The sequence below is a fragment of the Struthio camelus genome, chromosome 22 (assembly GCF_040807025.1).
Source record: "Struthio camelus isolate bStrCam1 chromosome 22, bStrCam1.hap1, whole genome shotgun sequence".
Taxonomy (NCBI): domain Eukaryota; kingdom Metazoa; phylum Chordata; class Aves; order Struthioniformes; family Struthionidae; genus Struthio; species Struthio camelus.
In genome coordinates, this window is record NC_090963.1 from 2,020,969 (window position 1) to 2,041,476 (window position 20,508).

At 43.6% G+C, this 20,508-nt stretch overlaps 1 protein-coding gene across 4 annotated transcripts; it reads right to left on the reverse strand.

Moving 5' to 3' along the window:
* Positions 1-1,448: 1,448 nt before the first annotated feature.
* LOC104141087 (streptococcal hemagglutinin-like) lies at positions 1,449-20,419 on the reverse strand. Of its 4 annotated transcripts, XM_068916720.1 has the most exons (9): positions 19,235-20,419; positions 12,441-16,992; positions 11,607-11,846; positions 10,669-10,825; positions 9,365-9,494; positions 8,157-8,273; positions 4,525-4,640; positions 3,727-3,777; positions 1,449-3,486 (listed from the first exon to the last, which is right to left on the reverse strand). In XM_068916720.1, exons 1-7 carry the CDS (start codon positions 19,290-19,292, stop codon positions 4,630-4,632), a joined length of 5,265 nt encoding a protein of 1,754 aa, XP_068772821.1. In that variant the 5' UTR covers positions 19,293-20,419; the 3' UTR covers positions 1,449-3,486; positions 3,727-3,777; positions 4,525-4,629. The 4 variants fall into 4 exon arrangements, with proteins under 4 accessions (XP_068772821.1, XP_068772820.1, XP_068772818.1 ...); XM_068916719.1 differs by lacking the exon at positions 4,525-4,640 and having other exon boundaries at positions 6,365-8,273; XM_068916717.1 differs by lacking the exon at positions 4,525-4,640 and having other exon boundaries at positions 6,085-8,273.
* Positions 20,420-20,508: the final 89 nt, after the last annotated feature.

Genomic DNA, 20,508 nt, shown 5'->3' on the forward strand with positions numbered 1-20,508 from the left:
ACACAGTGAGGGATAACCAGGGGACACACACAAAGAACTAAGAACTGTCATGACAGCCTGCAAAGAAACCAAGACAACAACAACACAAAACCATCAGAAATAGAAGCTATTAGGCAGTCTTACAAGCTATAGTCTTGCTATCTGCCTCAAATAAGTAATAAAACCATCCTAACTTTGAAACTCATGTCAAGGCACCGAGAGGCACAAAGAGCAGACAGAAGAAGAATCATATCATTTCCCCGAACTCAACAATTGTGCCTAATTTCACTGCATTAAATTACAGGCTCTCCCCAGATGATTAATGAGAAACAAATAACCCCACCAAGCCATCTCTGTGAGTGAAGGGACCATAGGAGGAGGTTGGCATTCTGAGAATCACGTGGGACCATGGCGTTTAGTCATCAATTAGCTGCCGTCTCTCAATTCCTTGGGCACCGACTTCATGCAAAAAACAATTATCCTTTCTCTGCTCTACTTCAACTGAGTAAAAAAAAAAGCACCAGTAGTAGAACAGCCTCTTTCAAAACACAGCCTGTGTCCATGCCCTGCACTGAAGACAGAGCACATTTAGCAGCCAATATTGGGACACAACTCTGGATTTCCAAGCTAGGCTTCAAAGCTAAACAGATGGGTTTAGCTCTTTGGAAGAAAAGTACTATTATGGTTGAAAAAAAGAATGGGGAATGTATTTAGCAAATGATGCTCCCCCATCACCTGAAGGGCAATTCTGCAGATGCTCTCTCTGTGCAGTGCTCCATTCTCGCAAAAGCGAACATCATTCGTGAACAAGAACTAACCTGAGAGTCCATCTGAAACAATATAACTGATGTATCTGCAATCTCCGCATCACATGAGGTGTCCCTTGCGGAGATTTAACTGTTGTGGAAAGGAAGGAAGATCACTATGGAGCTATTAGCGCCACCTGAAAGACGGTTTGCCCCATATTATATGATGAGGATAGGCTTCACAGTTCCTTCATCTTAATTACAGCAGCCTCCAAACCAACTATTTCTGTCCCCTACCTTCTCCGTCTCTTTGAAAGTCTACATCATAAGCTGACTCTAGAAGGTAGCCACTAAAACCAGGTAGGCACAGCAGGTGGGCAAAAACTATTTCCATTCTCAAGGTATTTCTGGATACCTCAAACTTGTTTTTTGTTGCAAAAAGTAGAATGAAAAGGTACATTTTTAAGCTCCCTGAAGAACAAAACTGCAGCATTTCAATTGATTACTTGCACAGATCTTTGCTTTACCAATGACAAAAGCTAAAAATGAATCATTTTAATATAACTCATTCATTTTTATACTATCTAAAGGTTTCATTTTGATGTCAGAACATCATGAGAAACAGAGTTCAAATATATTATACATTAATATTTTTAGTTAACATAAAAATCAAAATGAAATTAGTAGAAGGAAAAGTTTTTCTTTTACCTCATCAAGGCAGACTATTTGGATGCTATCAAGCAGCTGTTAATGAATCTTTTCAACTTTTTCCAGAAGTAGCATCATCCATTTCCCCAAGGAAAATGGTTCAATTGAAAACAAAGTCAATTATATCCCTTCATAATATTCTAAACTTCATCTCCTGTAGGCAGCCAGAGGAAGAAAAATCTTTCTGACATACAAAAATTTGGAAGGCTTCCTTCAAGATCTAAGGGCAGAGAATAGCAAGGCCATATCGCCAAGATACCAACTCTACCCCTACTGTGCAAGGCAGGATACCGGACCCCCCCATTCAATCTACAGCAGGAGGCAAGCCTGCAAGCCAAAGGCTCCTATGCCCTACAGTTGGTGGGGAGAGTAGAATGAGCAGCTTCTTGCACTTGCGCTCCAGGGAAGAACCTCGCTCTTGCATTGGAGTGGTCAGAGTTACATCTGAACACATCACTGCACAACCAGTGAAATGTCAGAGCTCTCTGCCAGGTGGGTGTTGGGCCATTCTGTCACTGGAGACTGGTCAGAGGGGTTGAAGAGGATTCTCTCAAGAAGTGAGGCAGCAAAAGGGGACGTATCTGGTGTCCTCCAGAGTTTTCTGTTTCAGCCTCTTGCACAAAAGAGCTGTCCATAACCTGCCCTATGGCATGCAGGCTGCCCCCTCTCTCAACCCAGTTTATAATAACGTCCTCATTACACACGTTTCGGCAACTGGTCAAACGTCAAAAAGAAAATAAATGCATGAGAAGTGACCGAGAGATTTTTAAGAGTGGGCAGGGTCATTAACAATCATCCCATCTGATCTTTTACTCAGCATAGACCAGAGAGCTTCAGTGGGTAAAGGCATCTCTAAGGAAAAGAACAATATTGAACAATGAAATATAGGTACGACTCACGCACCAGAACTTGTCTTAGGTTTTATAGAGAATTTTTAAGCCTGACATTTCTGCTCCATCTTTCTTGTCTGTCCTGATCAAATAACCGCCAGCTTTTCCTGGACAACAGCATCTGGTGTTTTCCTGGACACAGCAAGTAGAAGTCATTCTGACCAGAACCTCCCTGCACTAGGGTAATTCTAGTCACTGGCCAGAGCGGAAAAAGAGCTCCCATTCTCCTACCCCTCACCCATGTTCACGCAAAGTAAAGAACCAGTACTAGACTTCTGAAGGACTAAAGCACTAAAGACACTGGAATGTCAGGAGAGCAAATAAAGGCAATCACTCCAGTATAGTTAGATGAGACAGAGTCTCCAACAATAAAGCGATACTTCTTTTCAGCCTGAGCACAGCTACTATAGCTTTAACAGTTTTAGGTTCAAAGCTAAAAAGTCTATTTGTCTGGAGCCCACAATTCTCTCACTGGAGGGAGCAAATGATAAATGTACATTGTTATTTTGGCTTGCCTGCTAGAACCTGAAGCAGGGGCCACTAGGTGCTGCTACTTGTTAATTGTTGAGCATTGCTACGCAAATGCATGTTACTGAAGGGTCAGAAACCAAGAAATTATCACTGCATGCGCAAATAGACTTTTCTATTCCTTCATCTACAAAGGGTAAGAAACAACACTTGCTGAAGTAACGACTCCCAGCTGATACTGTCCATCAGAAGAGGTGCACCTTGCCCCCCATGGAGCTGTGGATTACTTGTTTACATTGCTGCATCTTTCCACTAGGATGATGATGAAGAGAGTCCTCAAACCTGGCATGTTTTGGAATTCCTTACCAAATCACAGTGAGATTGTCACAAGCAGCACAAGAGTGTTACTTACCACAACAAAAGAATCAAACCTGTGAAGACTACGTGCTCACCAGAGAAATAATCAACCACTGGAACATCTCCCTTATGAAAATCCAGAATCATTTCCCAGCAAAGACATCACTTAACCCTTGTCCCAAAAATAGTCAGTTCTGTTGTATGTCCACTGGTAAGCAAAAACTTCTTCTTTGGGGCTAGAAGGTGTCCTTTGCTCTCCAGCCTGCATGCTCCATCACTTGCACTGCTGTCTAACTTACTGGGGGGTAACTTCTGATTCCTCTCTTGTAAAAGCGACCCTGCAGGTAGGACCAGACACATAAACAGGATGCATTTACCATAAAGCCTCTTCTATTTATCCACAGAAACATAAAACAAAAACACATTTTTAGTAGGGATGTTTGAATCTAGGTAACTTAACTCAGTACCATGAGCACCACCTTCTAGAGCAGTCAGTCTCTTCAAAGACTGAAAAGGAGCCTTAGAAACTAGCTGGAAAAATGAAATACCTACAACTAATTGTTATGAATAATTCCTACCTTTCCATTTCCCCAGAAGTGCTAAACACTCGCTGTCTCAGCTGCTCAGTGCTTTAAAAAAAAAAAAAAAAAAAAAAAAAAAAGGCCATTAGAATCTGGTCACCCAAATTAAATACTGCTTTTCTAAGTAGGAACTCTTTTAACCCGTCTGTGAAACTCCCAAAGCAGCAATTTGTTGCTAAGATTGTAGGGTTTCGGTAGCCTTCATGACAGGGAACAGGATTCAGAACTGCACCTGCTTTTTGGCTCAACCTTGGAGCCATCTCTCTAGTGATAGTCTCAGCATTTAAGGTGCAAAGGGGTCAGTAAATAATTTGAATGCTTAGGAAAAAAGCTCTTGGCTCTTTTTTTTTTTTTTCTGAAAGGATGGAGTGGAATTGTCCTGGAATATCTTTTCTCAGTGCTACATCCATTTAAGACTTCTCATTACTGATTTTTCTTCCTTGCTTGATTTTTGCTCAAAGTTCTTTTTATGAAAATAGGATGTCAGAAAATCTAACACAGTGCTATATCATATGCTTAGTGTCTATTTCCAGCAGCAGGTGAGAATCTCAAGATTCAATTCTCGTCTGCGCCAAGGCCGGTTTACACCAATTTGCTCTGTACAAAAACATGGAAGAAAGGCAACAAAATCTGGGGTAGATAGGCATATATAGGTCACTGTGCACAGTTCCTGCTTTATGTCCATATGAAAAGGGACTACATAAGCTATGACCGTTTCCATCCCTCCATAGTAAGAATGAAAACAGAAAAGCATTGTGTAAAGTCAACATCACCAAACCAAAACGTTCTACGCACCTAGTAAGACTCTCAAAAATAACTTGTCAGCTTCTTTCTATAGCTCTATTTTCTTTTACTCTTTTAGCGTTCATGCTTTACATCTCTTTCCATCAAACGTGTGCCTTAGGAACTTTCTTAAAATAAAACAAAACAAAACAACAACAATACAATTTTCCTGTTACCACCAGGCTCCAGGATATGCTGGTTTAAGGCACAGCACTTGATATTGCAAAACTCATATCATCAGTGCCAGACTTGATAAATTTACAATTCTGTCCTTCCTGGAACAAATTTGGTTCTTGAAATCTTTGCATCACTCACCACAGTCCTACTCCCTGCTCTATTCACTAGTGAGTCTGTGCCTTGAGGCAATGTAATGATGGTTTCTCTCTGATGTCTAATGGCCAACCTGAGGGCTGTATAGCCAGGGATTTTTCTCCCCCAAACAGAATGAAATGCAAGCATAACATCTAAAGAGTATAAGCAATGCAAACTCAAAGAGGCAGTCACTGCTCAAATCAGACTGTCTCAGCTGTTGTTAGTAATGTTAGAAAAGTAATGTGTGCATGTAATTTTTAGCCTGCTGGGATCCTTCCAGCTTGGAAGACATAAATTTTTAGAATTAACAACTTTATTGACTCAGTTCCTTTTTCTTCAGGATTGCCCATATTGTATGTGGTAGCAGCAGTGGTTGCAGATTGTCTGGCTTTGTTTGATCTCCAGACCCAAACTAGCCAGGAGAAGAGGCTCTGCAGGTGGGATACAGCAGAGAGCAAACAGGAGAAGCAGGTGCACATTCAAGGGAAAAGAACAAGTCTAGAGGGTGATGCAAGTGAGGGAGCAGAGAGCTTTGCAAGCCCAGCAGAAACAGCTGGAATTCCTCTCTCCTTCAGCTTTAAACCTGGCCAAAACCCTGATGACTGTAATGACCAATTTAGTTTAAAAGATACGTGCAAGTCCCAATGGCCAGTGAATGTAGTAAGCAGGTGTTCAGGCTGCATTTATCCACATGCCTGCGTTTAGTTTAAGGGGCCTACTTCAGCCTCCAGATTTCAGCGCTTGTTCTGAATACGTGTTCCTTTCAGCCTTACATAAGCACGCGCACACACACAAGGACAAAAAAGAGGCAGAATGCCAGCTCACCAGTGGTTTTTCCATACCCTTTGGGTGCCAAAAAACTTGGCTTCCCAAGGGCAAGAAGCCATGTGAAGATTTTCTTCAAATTACCACAGATGGTTCTACTTGACAACTTGAACTGATAGAGCTCTAACAGACCATACAATTACCTCTCCATGCTGGAGTCCTGCAGCGGATACGGAGAACATTTCACTGCATAAACTGTTCTCCATGTCTTGTGCCTTGACTTGGAATGCATGCCTAAAGCCTCCACTGGCCCCATTAGCCCAGTCCTCTTCAAAAAACCTCCTTATTTAAGACAGTTAAGCTGCCCAGGTGCTGATCTGTCTGTGAAGTCATGACAGAACGCAGCCTCGCTGGCTGCCTCCCGCTCAAGCGGTATCAGAGAAGAATCAAGGAGCTCTTCCTGCTTCGGATTTGCATAGGGAGGTGAGGAGTTACCTGAGATGAGCCACCTTTCTCAGTGCCAAGAGGTGGATCCTCAGAGTTACTTTCAGTCATACGTGAGGGAGCTGCATTACCACATTCCAGGCACCCAGGCCAGCTACTGAACAGGGGTTGGCCACACTGGATGTGGCTATCTGGCTATGTTTCCATAAAGCTGCCCTTCCTTCTCATACCTAGCAGCAGGTGGGCAAATACATAAAGAATACAAGGTGAAAAATGGTGCAATGCAGCAATCCTTTTGCAATTGCACTGTGCTGAAGAAGGGAGTCCTCACCTGAGCTGTCAGTATACTCCGGGTGAAAGTGAAGCAGTTTGACACTAGAAAGGAAGGCAGGCTTTACGCAGAGAGAAATCCGTAAGACTCCTGTGTGGCATAGCCCTTGTTGAGCTGGATGAGAAGGCAGTGTGGCAAACACTCCAGGAGGTCAAAGAACAGAGAAGGCCCCAGTTAAGAGCATTTGGGGACCATCAGTGCATGAACCTGAGAAAATATTTAAGCAGAAATATAACAAGCAAGGAGAGCCAGGATGGTTACCACAGGGATAAAGCATGTTATTGAGCGCATGCAAGGGGCATCTGAGAAGACAAGAGAATTCTGAAGAGCTGGCCTGGGCAGTTTAGCCAGCATCATATCAGCACTGGCCTCCAGGACAAGTTGCCCACGTAGTTTCCACTGGACACAACGCTCGACTCCTTGAAAACCACAAAGTGTTCTCTTTTTCTGTTTCAAAGATGCTGCTGTACTTCAGATGTGGCTGCATTTCAGGTGCGTTTTAGTTCCAAATAGCAGTATGGCTTTTTGCAGGATATTCCTTTTGCTGCTAGTTCTAACAGAACCTGCTGCAACAGTCTTAGAGATCCTGTTGAGAATCTTGTTTTAGAAGGGGAGAACAGTCCTTTGCTTGAAGAACAGGGCTGGGACACAGGAGACCTGAACCCGTCCTGGCTACATCTCAGTCTCGACACGCACATGCTTTTAATTGTTTTATGCCTTGACTCCCCAACTGCAAAAAGTACCCTATAATGACACTTTCCTGGGCCCTGTGCATTTAGGTCATGAACCATTTAGCACAGGGACTGTTTTCATTCTACCTAGGCAAGTCCATGTCAAATACGATGTGGCACTATTACCTTTAGCTCTACTGCAGTGCAGATAATTACTATTTCTGAATGGTTAATTGTCATTGAATCTTGACCTAGGATTTTTAGCTGCTTATTAGATCTGAAGAAATTCTTGGAGGAAAGCTGATCCAGTAGAGGTACAAGCTACTACTTTGTTGCATTTGACACAAGGTGCTCTGGCAACTGCCCCTCCGCTGCCTGCTGTTCTGACAACAACAGCAAAGAAACTGGACCTACGATTTGGATGTGGCAAGTTCTTTTCTGCGTGCTCTGAAATTCAGATTTGTGGAGAAAACTTAAGAATTGTTAACTTACACCCACTATTTGGATTTTACCAACAGGCAGCTACTGGAAACTTGCTTCCACTGAAAGCAAGAGAACAGTATAGCGAGTGAAGCAAAAGCATAAAGGGGACTCAGCATCTTAGACATAGGAAAAGCTGATAAGTGGAGTGGTTGCATCTCTGGAGCTCTTGGGCCCCTGTCCACATTTCCAATTAGTGATCTCAGGTTTTGTTATTTTTTTCAGAGCCATCCATTCTCCTTGATGTCATGGCTCTACTTTGCAGTGTTTTATTTTACCTCTCTCTTCTGCACTTTGATTTCCTTTCTGGTTTCCCATTTCTGTGAACAGACTAGGTGCTGGTGCCTTGCAGACATAGCATTCTAAGTTCTGGTCTCCTTTACAGCTGTACCCCTACTACAGCCCTCTCTCTTACTCTGTAGTTTTTGGACCCTCTCCTGCACAAGAAAAGAAGGGAGAGATATGCTTAAAGCAGAGATTGGATCCCTTGCTCCCTGCATCAGCAGTTCTACAAAAGCAATACAGTGTGCAAAGCAAAATCAACTGCTTTTTCTGATCAGTGTAGCGGTGCTGTGGAACCTGCAGGTGCAGTCAGCTGCTTGTAGTTCACAGGCCTTGGATTTCTCCAAGTGGTGGATAACCTAGGTTTTTGGTGTTCTGTCTGTGATGCAGCCAGAGGCTGAGGAAAGCACCACCCAAGACAGCAAAGCCAGTAAGGGATCCCAGCAGAATGGGTACCAGCATAGCAGAATCAGGACCTGGAAAGAAAGAAAGTAATCAAGCCATGAACAACATTAAGAGAGGTAGGCTGAGGAAAGAGAACGTAAAACCCCATTCTTCTTTATACCGTGCCAAGCAGGTATGGCTAAGTTTCCTTCCATAGAGTAATCTGAATGTATAGCGCCTTTTCAAACACATTACCCTTTTTGCCATAAAAGCCCAGCAGTAAATATCAGATACATAAATTCATCAGAGACACAAGAAGCTAAGTGATTCTCAGGGATGGTGCCAGTGGATTTAATCAGTCTGTCATGCTCATGATATGCCAAATTGAATTTTTCTCATTTCTAATAGCTGGTCAGCATCCAATTAACACAAACCAGCTGCTTTATTTCACCTATGGACAGAAAGAAAAAAGAAAACGCTCCTGACTAATGACCAGCCTCAACTCCTCATTCTGCTTCTAGAGTTCATAAACTGGAGTGAGATTTTTTTTCTCCAGTTACCTGAGGATGGGCTTACCTTGCTGTACCAGATGACTACCTCTTTATCTTGGGCACTTGTCCCTAAGCTCACTACAAAAAATGACAGCATTGCTCTTTGTTTCTAAAAGCTCCAAAGGTAGTAGAAAAGAGAAATATCTAAAAGGAGGCCCCTATATTCTCTCTCACTCCTCCCATCCCATCTCTCCTAGAACCCTGATAACTGTGCTAACTCTTTTCTTCAAGTATCTCTCACAATTCGTTTTAATGGCACTCCTCATCCTCAGTCAATGTATTTCACCATCATACTGCAGAAATGCAGGAAAATCCTTTTCAGCTAGAGGATACTCTGCTTTGTTTTCCTTCCTTCTCCTCCTTCCAAAGCTTGAGTTCCTCAGGGAAGGAACTTAGCTGCATCTCCTGTCTGACAGTCTATCAAATCTGATACTGATTAACCTGCCTCTCTGAGACTTAGGAAGGCCTATGCTGCAAACATGAGGAGCCGTTTGGATAAAGCGTAGCCATATCAGACAGTTGTCAAGAAAGCTCTTAAAAGTGTACTGTTTTCCTTACAGATGGAAAAGTTGTATACTGAATAGAGACTGCAGCTTGAGAGGGTCAGAGACGTGAAAATATGAGACACCCACCTTCCACAGGTTTATTTAGAAACCTGTTCTTCATTCTCAAAACTGGACCAAATGAGATCAGGTTGTGCAGGTCTCCATAGCTGTTCCTATCACTTGGTGGGGGAAGCATCTCCACACTTTCAAAGCAGTCCTAGGAAAGACAGGTGAAAAAAATTAAACATGTACTGGCCGTGCCTGAACAGGATCTCCTGCACTGGCGGCTGCGTGCAGCCCACAGCAACCACAGTGTCAGCTGGAGCAGATCTCCTCTGATTCAGTCCTTGCCCAGCTCTGCTGTCATTCCAAAAGGTGGGTTACCTAATGCCTGGACCAGCCCATACGTGCATCTCTATTCCCCAATTACTTTTCCTTAGGGATAAGTACCTATCGCTACCATTTTATATCACTAAAATGTCATATGCTCATCTTCCAGACTTTTAGTGAAGGGATTGACCAGATACCAGGATGATCCTATCTGGGGACTTTGTTACAGGTTGAGTTCTTCCCAAAAGTGTCTGACCGCAGTTTTTTTTAGGCCTATATTGTGTCTGCACTCTAGGAAGTACCATTAGAGCAGCCAAGACATATAGAAGATGCAGACCTTCATCTTTCCTAAGCCTCTCCCCATCCCCTCTGATTTCTCTAATTTCTGCCGAAGCTCCTTAAAAGCAGCCTGAGCCTCAGTGAATGAATTTTCAGAACCTTTCTGGCTGTACTGGGGAGCCACTCAACCTTTTGTGAATATATCTGCTCCACCACTGTCAAACACTCTTTACTCCTGTACCATTTAAATCCCCAGCATTGCTCATGGCTAAGCAATCAGATACTGTGCCAAGTGTTTCACAGGAACACATATCAGCTACCTTATCCCTGAGACCTCCAAGCTTGTAGAAGCCTGAAAATCCCATCTCCCAGACCCCAATTTAGAGACAGATTTGAGCCCTTTTGTGTAATTCTACAATGCAAAAGTTGCTACTTGTTGTTTGTTAGTGTGCTTCTTCAGCCGATTACACCATTCAGCAGTAAATAGTTTGTGATAGCATGGTGAAAGTAGGGTACTGCGAGCTCTATAAGCTTAACTGAGTAGAAATTCAGCTAGGGCTTCAGGAGACACAGAGCACGCAGGAGATAAAGGAAGGAGTATGTAAACTGGATGAAAGCAGAACTCCTCAACATACTATCACAGATCTTTGCCGAATCAATTGTACTTGGTAGAAGCACCAAATCCTTCTGCAAAACTCCTTACTGATGTCTTTTCTTCCCCCTTGTTTCTACCTCACTTCCTCTTGTCACAAGACTAGTGGGAGAGGACTCTTCTTACGTACCTGTTCACACCCTGTTTTGCCATGCAGACAGACATTAAGCTCACAGTGCAGATAGGCCACTGAGTGATTCAGCATCTGGAACAGCTGGATGGTGAAGCTAGCAGCTCTGGACTGGCTGCTCTGCAGTAACTGGATGTATCTGCATTCAGATGGCAACCTGGCCAGGACAAATGGAAAACAATTTCAACTTCCAGCACTCCTCTGACCCAAGTCAGGAAAGGGAGCCTGCTGGCACAGTTATACACAAGTTCTAAGCCAAGCATCTGTGTCTACAGAGTCAGTCAAACAAAAATCCACGAAATTGCAACATCTCAGCCTGGGCATGTCTCTGACGTGGAGGCCGCAGTCCCAGAGCAGCAGAATTGTTTAGAGGAAGTTGATTTTGCTAAAGCCATTAAAGGGCTGCTGTAGTGTGATAATCATTCCCCGTCCTAGACAGACTCAGAAGCACTGCTTATCAGTAAACCCTTTTATGGATGATAATATCATCTAGCATTTCTAACGTACATATCATGCCCGAAGGGTTTTACAAACATTAACTAATTAATCCTCAAATATCCCTATGCCCAACCCAGACAGTTTAGGTAATAACATCCTTGAAATACTGATGTGGAAATGGATTGCAGGAAGGAGTGCTGTACCCAAGATCCTGCAGATGGCCTGAGAAGTGCCACTGCTCATTTACAAAAATCAAAAGCTGAAGGACATAGATTTTTTTTCTCCTGGAAGCCCCAAGTCTTATCAAGCCCTTTATATGGATTACAAGGAGCTAAAGGAGCAGCGCACCCTTGAATGCATTCTTACTGCTTTTAGCTTAATCTTAACTCCAGAGAGATCAGAGACTCCCTATAGCTACAGAACACAAGGGAAAGCATTCTCTAAGGGTTGAGAAAATCCTCATCCCGTTCCTAGCTCATCTCTGCAGCTCCACGTCTGACCTGTCCAACAGACAGCACGTGGCATCTGGTCCCTCTGGCCTGGGGGTAGGAGTCACACAGCATGACCGGATTTGTAGCACAGGGTGGCTGCTGTTACTCTGTAGAGCGATTAAAGCCAGGAAAGTCTCCTGGAAAGGAAGTGGCCTGTGGACCTCAGAGCTTGCTTCTGTGGCAGGGCGTAGGCTCATCTGTACAGTGTAGTTACCAGAGCCACAGACATCATCAGCTACAACCGCATGGCTGAAGGAAAAGAGGGAAGAAAAGATGAGAACCAGGCACTCTCTGCAGCCTGTTAAGAACAAAACAACATTATAGTCTGTTTCTTCAGTGAAGCCAAACAGAAACATGAGTCCAACTGACAAATAAGTTGAAAGAAATGAAAAATATGTAGACCCTAGCACGATTGACTCTCCCATGGCTAGAAACACTTCCTGCATCTTTGCACTGTCAAATCATTTGAGCTGAGGGAAGTCGAGAAATGTTTTACTGAGTGGGAATATCTGTTTTCTTTGCTAGCACATTTCCTCGAGCACTATTAAATGCTCCCACTTGCAAAATGGCCTATAGAATTTGTCTGGGGGACAGTCACAGAATGGGAAGCTACTATGGAGGGGAAAAAAAAAAGTCTGAAGGGCAGTATTAGGATCTGAAATGCAGAAAGGCCCATCTTTTATACGTGAGGCGAGTCCAGAAAGAAATAAAAAGTTTTTAAAACCACAATATAGCTTTCCTATGTTACTGAGCCCCTAGAGCAATTTGAATATTGCTGCCCTCCCCCCCTCCCTTAAATCATGCAGCATAAAGATACAGCAGCAACTCCACTGAGATAATTACCCAGTCAGAAGGACATCATCTGACTGCAAAACACTCCGCTGGCGTGATTCACTCAGCGGTGGGCTGGGCTCAGAATCCAGCAGTGTCAGGACAGTTACCAAGCCTTCAGCTGCTTCTTCAGTCACTTCATTTCTTTTAAACATCTCCTCTGCTTCTGTGTTCAAGAACGGTTTCTCAAGATGTTTGTTGTTCCTAACAACTGCCAGGGAATTTCTCTCTGGTGTAAGTGCTACCAGAATCTGTGAAGAATATGAGGGGCTTTCTGAGGTTGGAAGGAACTGGGTTAAATCTGGGCTTAGAAGCATCTCAGCATCATTGGCAGCTACTGCATTTAAGACAGGTGACTGATATATAGCCTTATTTACAAGCCTATTAGCAGAGACAGAAATTGATTTTCTTGTAGATGGCCCAGTAGCCTGCATGACAGTTGCAGCACTTACATGACCACGGTCATGTTCAGTGTTATCTTCTGATGATATCTGCTCCAAAGGGTGACTTTGTAGACTTGCTGAAGCTTGATGTGATGAAAACACAGGTGCTTGAATGGGCAGCTGGCCAGCTGCTGCTGAATATTCCTCTTTCAATAACATGCCATCACTCTTCCCTATTGATGGTGAGACCACAGTTACTTTGTTTGCCCTGGAAACTGTAGGCAATGCCATGTATGGATCAGATCTGATAGCTGATGTTGGTGGGAGAAACGCTTTTTTGTTTGTAAGTGAAGCAGTCATATGATCATTCTTAGCTGCAAAGAGAAAAGTCATGGCTGAGGAAGATTGTGATGCACTTGGTGTTAATTTAGGCTCTCTCTCAAGAGCAACAGATCCTGCAGACACAGATGGTTGTACCAAAGTTAAAGCAATCTTACTGCCAAGAACTGCCGTGGGGGGTTGCTTTGTCCTTGCGTTAAACATGGCTGGCAGAGACGCGCTTGTTCGCAAGAGTGCACTAGCTCCTATTGTTCTTGCACTTGTACTGATTTCAGTTGGTTTTGTGTTTTCTCCCACATTGGCCAGTGAAAACAATTTAGTAGGTACTAGACTGGTTTGCTCATATTTCAGGGCTGATGGCAGGGGGGCAGTTGCAGACACAGATGAAGGAAGGCTTACAGGAGACTCAGCATATATCCTTGGGTGGGTAATTGTAGACAGCAGTTTCCCAGAGAGAGCTGTTTTCTTTTGGACCTTGGCTGAAAATGGATCATGCACTGGTGCTACTGTTGGTCTCTCTGTCATCATAAAGGACTTAGGCACAATGGGAGTAAGTATCAAGTGTTTAGTAAGATGAGGATTTGTAGAAGTGGGCGGTGTTTGTACCACTGTAGCATGCGCAGTGACTCCTCCTGAATGGGCAGTGCTTCCTACTGCTGAAACTTTGTGGGTGTTTCCAGGTGGAAGTGCTGAGAAAGCTGATAACGTGCTGGGCACAAACTGAACTTGTGCTGGCAGCCTTTGAAGTGACGCCATGCTTGAGACACTTTGTGAAGTGGACTGCAAAGGCACGATGTTTGCGGACATCTTTAATGGGTGTTTTAGAGTTCCAGCTGAGCGCAAGTTCAAACACTCTGTGCATTGTGTATGGACAGAGGAAGATGCGGTCACTACGCCTTGATGAAGGCTGGTTGTTTGCAGCAATAGTTTTATGCTGCGCTGAAGCTGATCCGCAGTCCTTCTCACGGTAAACGGAGGTTGGGTTGGTGTTTCAGAAGCAGGGAGTCCCCTTGCTGACAGTAAAGAAATTACAGAAGAGCTTGGCTTTTCAGCTGTGAAAAATCCTTTCGGGGAGATAGAGAGGCTGTGCTGTGTAGACAACGCTAATGGCGGCACAGCAGAGGTGAGAGGCTCGGCAGACACGCCGCTGAGTAAAAGCGGATCAGTCTCTTCGGCATCTTGGGAACAGGGAGCAGGTAACTGAATCTCTTCAGGCAGACTGTGCAGATTTTTGGCCTGCACTGTAGTGCTCATCCTTGTCCGTGGATGCAGTGACAAGTGATTCGATGCTAAGGTCAGTGCTTGAAATAAACTAGTAGTAGCTGGAGAATTAGTATTAGTCAGCACTGGCTGAGAAGTTCCTTTCATTTTCTCTGCTGATTGGTTTGAAGCAGTGGAGAAAGCAGTTTCAGGCCTCAAAGGCTTACTAGTGGGATAAGAGGAACTAGTTTTCATTGGAATATTGTGGCTGCTTTCAGGGGTAACCAAATTCCGATCTTGCTTATTAGTGAAAGATAAAGCAGTTTTGTGGTCACCCTCACCTTTAGGAGAGGGCAACATCTGGAATTCTGCTCTCTCAGGGGGTAAAAGGATAAATACAGGCTTAACCAGAATTAAGCTAGAAGGACTCAGATTTTGTAAGTCTGTAAGATCTAATGCTGAAGAATTGGAGGCTGCCAGGATTTGTTGGATTTGTTGAATGGAAAGCAGAGTCCCAACACTGACGCTTGGGAATCCTGTAGGCAAAGGGAAGTCTTGCATGGGCTGCAAGCACATTATGCCATTATTATTTCTAAGCAGAAAAGACAAATATTGGGATGATGGTAGGTCTGTAAGTTGATCGACTCTAAAGCCGCTGAGGTCTTTGGTAGCTACATCATCTGAGATACCAGACTGCTTAACTAGTGCTTGTGCCAGATGTGCCAGGATCTCATGAGAACCAGCAGGATGTGCTGTTGTTGAGCTAGGCTGCCCTCCTTGTGCTTGGAGCAAGGCCAGTTTCGGAGGAAAAGATTCCAGGCTGCCAGGTTGCTGGTTCTGGGAGGCTGAAGGGACAAAGCCATGAAGAGGAACTTTCTGGTTCCCGTTGTCATATAATCCAGGGAGGCTGGAGGTTATGCTGGCTTGTGGACTCAGTGCGGGAGAACCAGCCTTATCTATCTGATGTGGCAGACTTGTCTTTCTCTTGGAGTCTTCTACTGCGCTCATCTGTAGCATCATAGGGAAGGTTTCCTGAGATCCAGGATGGGCAGAAGTGGCTTGAACCCGAGATCCAGAACTAGTAGAAGCAGATGAAATCGGTATGTGAAATCCCTTCTCAGCAGAAGTGGAGATGCCCCTTAGCCGCAATCCAACATAAACAGGAGCAGATGTAGCTAGTGGCTGATGCCCTGCAGGAACAGAATCAAACGTGCTTAGAGGCTGAAGGCCTGCATTCACAAATGTAGATGTACCTGGAAAGAAGACAGGTGTTACTCCTTGCTCTCCAATAGTTTGGGAAAGTTTTAACTCTGACATCTGTGATTGGCTTAATTGGGATGAGTTAGCAGAAGTCTGTGGGCTCACAGAGGATCCAGATGCTTCACGTTTGCTTGTAATTGTCTGATGATCAGCATCACCTTGCCAAACTAGCGCTCCACTTTGAGAGTCCCCATTGGTTTCTTGAGAAATATGTTTAGTACAGTTCAGTGTCTGGGACAAAGAGAGGGACTGTGATCTATCAGTTGTGCTCCTGTGCCCTTGAAATGAAGATTGAATTAAGTCATCATGAACCTGTGTTTCCAGAGGCATCAATAATGAAGAGTGTACATTGCTTTGTGGGAGTGTCTGAAGAGCAGGCAGCTGGCTTGGGGGTCTAGAGCCCTTCGTTTCAGCTGCTTTTGAGTTTTTGTCTTTACTGTCTGTTGTTTCTTCTTTCAGAGAGAAAGTAGGGGAAAACTGGACAGCAGTCGTTTGTGTCATTCTGGAATAGACTGCATCAAGGCTCCCTGAGGCTGGCTTTTGAAGCAATGCAGAAGTAGTAACTCTAACATCCACAGTCTGAGTCTTCTTCAGGGAGGAAGGTGTCACGCCAGCTTTGCTATCAGGCTGTGCTTCTGGATTTGCGTCTTTTGGCCTTTTGCTAGGGGGAGGTGTTAACGTTGGTAACCAATCCACCCTAGCACTTTCAAGAGCTGTCTTAACTCTGGTGGGAAATGCAGATCCTGCTATTTCCTTTCTTGGAGGATGGAAGTTTACCGCTGAAGTCAGTAGAGATGTTTTAGAACTTGGCACCTCTGTCTGCTTGACAGCAGGAATGGAAAAGACGGCTGCAAACTCTGGAGAATCTTGACGCGTTCCCCCACTGTGAATGGACTGGGGCCACCCAGCACTAGAGCTGGCAGGTCTAATACTGGGCTCAGTAATATTTTCTCTTCCTGGTTTTCCTGGTAATGACTTGTCTGGCTGCTCCAGATGGGTGGCTGACTGTGATTCTTGCCTTGAGATAGGGATGTTTGTGCTACCCAAAAGCTTGCTAGGAGATGTGCCTCCATCCTGGAGTTTTAAAGCTGCTGCTTCTTTGTGCAATTGATAAGCCCCCATTAGGTATCTAACCAATCCTTTAGGCACTACAGTTGTTAATTTTGCAGCTGTCTCTGTGTGCACAGGAATGAAGTCAGCTGTCATTTCATTGGTAGAGTCAACTGTTGGAGTCTGAAAATCAAAGGTCACCTCATCTAAGTTATCTTCTGTAATGGAAAACACTTCACTGGTCACTGGGCTGCTCTCAGCTCTCAGTTGGTCTTCTCCAGGAAAATTCTGGTCTAGTAATTCACTGCCATGATGTTCATTTCTGGAGGTACCTAATGAACAGAAGACAAGCCAAGCCCTTTGTCTCCTTACTTGTACGTGAACTTTTAATAGTTTGCAGCAGTGCTTTTCAACTGGCTGAGGGAGAAGTGGAAAGTTAAGTAGCCACCAGTTCCCCTCAGAAGCATACAAGAGGGAGGACCAGCACCTCTGGCACTGCCATTCTTATGGCCAGCTGCTATAAATCTGATCTCTAGCTGTTTACATTCAATATCACGTAAAAATGACAATTCATACCTGTGCCCTACTGATGCAAAGCATTAACCAGTCAGAATAGAACCCTTTACTTTAATTGCTGAAAGACAAAAATGACAGCTTAAGATGCAGGGAGAACGAAGCCCTAAGGCTGCTCAGGGCCAGGCTGGTGGATCTTTAATAGCAAAGCAAGCTTAAAATATACATGAAAGAGCTCACTCACCTGGCCGTCCTTAATCACTCCTCCTCTCCCAATATCCTAGTCCTATGCTGAGTTTCCTGATTCATGCTAGCTGACCAGACGACCTGTAATTGTCCTGTTTCCATTGAGTCTTGGAAATCAGAGGCAGATAAAACATTAAAAACAAGGTTCCCTTTTAAAGAACTGAACCCTAAAACAGGTACACTAGGCTTAAAATTGCACAATAGCCTTCTCCTAAAGGCACATCATCATCATCACCACCACAGCCTTTGGCTTGAGGAAGCTGTGGATCAGGCTACCTAAGGTTCAGTATTATTAAAGGATGAAGCTGTTCTGTTTTGCCCGAGTGACACAAAGCAGAACACAGTAACCTCTCTGCTTCTAAATTCTCAAATCAGAAGCAGACATTTTGTCATTTTAGAGGTAGACTCATGACTTAAAGGGCTATTGTTTCATGAGCAGATTTTATTTTTCTCATTCACATTTACAGGGTCAACATTCCCAAGCATGCTTGCCAAACCATGGCCTAAAATATTTATGTGCTTTTCTCCCCCCCGCAAAAGTTTAAGCATTTCCCCTCAGGTACCTGACAGCAAAGACAGGTACAGAAAAGCTAAGAGGTGATTTGGGTATGCAATTATATTGTGCTTTTGACAAAGGCAAAGCAGAGGTCAGCTGGTTGCACTTCAGATGGAACCGCAGGGGTTCTTGCCCGAGCGTTGTGCCTTTACAGCTTCTCTGTGGTCATTTGAGGAACTGGCACTACTTCGGTCAGTTATGAGCAGGCTAAGCTAATATAAAGGGAAGCCACAAAATTAATTTATTGCTAAGAAAGAAATGGAGCTTAACGGAAACTGTTATGTTACATGTACAAAACAGTTTGAATTGTGACTTTGTACAGGAAAAATCAAACTCCCATGGTTTGGCTCCAACTCAAAGAAACGCAAAGTGCTCTGTCTAAAGGTATAGACATACTCAAATACTTTACTGAAGCAAGGTCTCAGAGAAAGCATTATCAATATACACAAACACACCTTTTCATGTTTTCCCAAAAAACAGAATTACAAGAGAGAGAAAATATTCTTTGAGTGCACCCAAGCTCATCTTTACTCAAGAGGTAAGTCCTGCTGAAAATACGTAAGACTGCTTTCATGAGCCAAGTGAAATTTATGAACACTTGCAGGGTATGCTCATAATCAGACAATATGAGGTGGAAAACCAAGACTGACTGGTCTCCTGCTATAAGTGACAGCAGCCCCAAGAACTCATTTGAAGCATGACAGCATTACAGACTCATCATTGATTTCAAGCTGTCAGGAATACTGGCAAGATAGCTGTTTCGAGAGAAAATGCAGAACAACGTGCTACCACCCAGTGAAGAGGGGAGATCTTGCTTAACGCAATAAATAGGAACAGAGGTGCCTGGAAAACTGGATTCTAAGCCAAGGTTCCAGCAGCTCTGAGTTGGATCCTCCATTCCGCTATTAACCTACTCTGTGATAAGTCACCCCATTTTTTTTCCTGCTCCCCTCCCCCCACCCCCAAGCTGATGGCAACCACACACTCTTTAGGAAGTGGACCGTCTCTTAGTTGGTTATGTAGCATAAGTGAACCCTCTTTTAGGGCCACTAACACTCCCATAACAAATCATTTAAATCAGTATCTTGAGCCTTCCAGGACAGCTGTATGAACAGAGAAAAGTTGCCCCTTCACCTCATTGTTGTTACACACCTGAGACTGATGGCAAAATATCTACTCTAGTTTTCTCAGCCACAAATACTGTAGGAGAAGAAGGTGGAAAGACAGCACTTGAGATTAGAACTAATTGCATCACTCACCAGACAAATCCAGTAGTTCAGCCACCATCAAAATAAAGATGGGGAATTTTTCCTGCATCTTATGAAGCAGCTCCTGAGTCAGCCCAATAGCAGCGTATTCAGACACGTAGCTTATTCAGACACGTAGCTTGCTAAGGAGTCACTGCTGCCTTTTAGCAATGGGCATTTGCAGTGTTTGTTCTGGATAGGGAGGGTATTATGTTACTTTGCGACAGCTTAGGCCAGACAACAACCAATAATCTGTTTCCAAAAAAAAAAAAAAAAAAAAAAAAAAAAAGGCCTGCACCAATTGGAATCAATTGATTTTTAACAAAACAAAGCACAAAGCTACTTAAATACTTTCAAGGTGGCTGTTTCCAGACGTTCCACCTCTCCAAGTTTCACTCTGTTTATTCTTCTGCCTGATAGCCTAAACACTGCCTTCCCTATCTTGTCTTCCTACAGCTGACAGTTAGGCCAAGTCTATTTTACTGTGTCATCTAGACTAAAACAGATGATACTGTGCAACCTAGGTACTGTAATTAAAGTTTATGATTTACAGTTCAATCCATATCACACTGACAGATGAGAAGCAGCATGATAAATCATCAGTAGGTAGTGGAATTGGAACTGTTAAAACTCAACTTTACAGTTATAACTAAAGGAGTAACTCCTATGGAAACAGTAGGGTTTTTTGTATTTTCAGACCACTTATGCCCTGAAAAGGCACTATAATACAGATTATCCTATATATGTTACATAGGGATCATGTGCATCTGCTTATTTGTGCAGAACCTATTTGTTAAACTTGACAAGCCTTCACGTGGCAGTACTATAGCTGCTCTTCTGCCAGCAAGACCACCATACAGGCCTCACTAGCTACGCTTTCCAGGAGATCTTAAACACAAACTAGAGCTCTGTTTTTATCATTCACAGACAATTAATGTGTATTTCTTGTGCTTCATCTTGACTCTAACGCTCTTTGTTTTATGTCTGACAGTGAATTTCAGCGATAAAGCCGCTACGCTTTAGTACAGAACGCAGCTTCTTCAGGCCAACCTCTTACGAGGTTTAAACTGCCTTTTTGGAACAATACATAAGAGATTAGAGCAATGCGTTACTGGCCTTCAAGTTACACTTGCTGTTACTATTAATTCCTTATCAACCTCTCTAAGGAAACACAGACACTAGAAAGATGTGCCAGTGCCATTTGTGTTATTGTTTAACTAACAAATGACTAAACAGAATATTAAGGACGAATATCAGGGGCCATGACAAAGTACCTAGATCAGGAA

Bases quoted from the DNA above. Each gene is read 5' to 3' on its own strand.
- LOC104141087 (XM_068916719.1), bottom strand. From the start codon at position 19,292: ATGCAGGAAAAATTCCCCATCTTTATTTTGATGGTGGCTGAACTACTG. The intron at 16,993-19,234 runs GTGAGTGATGCA...TCTGTTCATTAG, and splicing joins TGAACTACTGGATTTGTCTG to GTACCTCCAGAAATGAACAT. The intron at 8,274-9,364 runs GTGGGTGTCTCA...CTTTCTTTCCAG, and splicing joins TCTAAATAAACCTGTGGAAG to GTCCTGATTCTGCTATGCTG.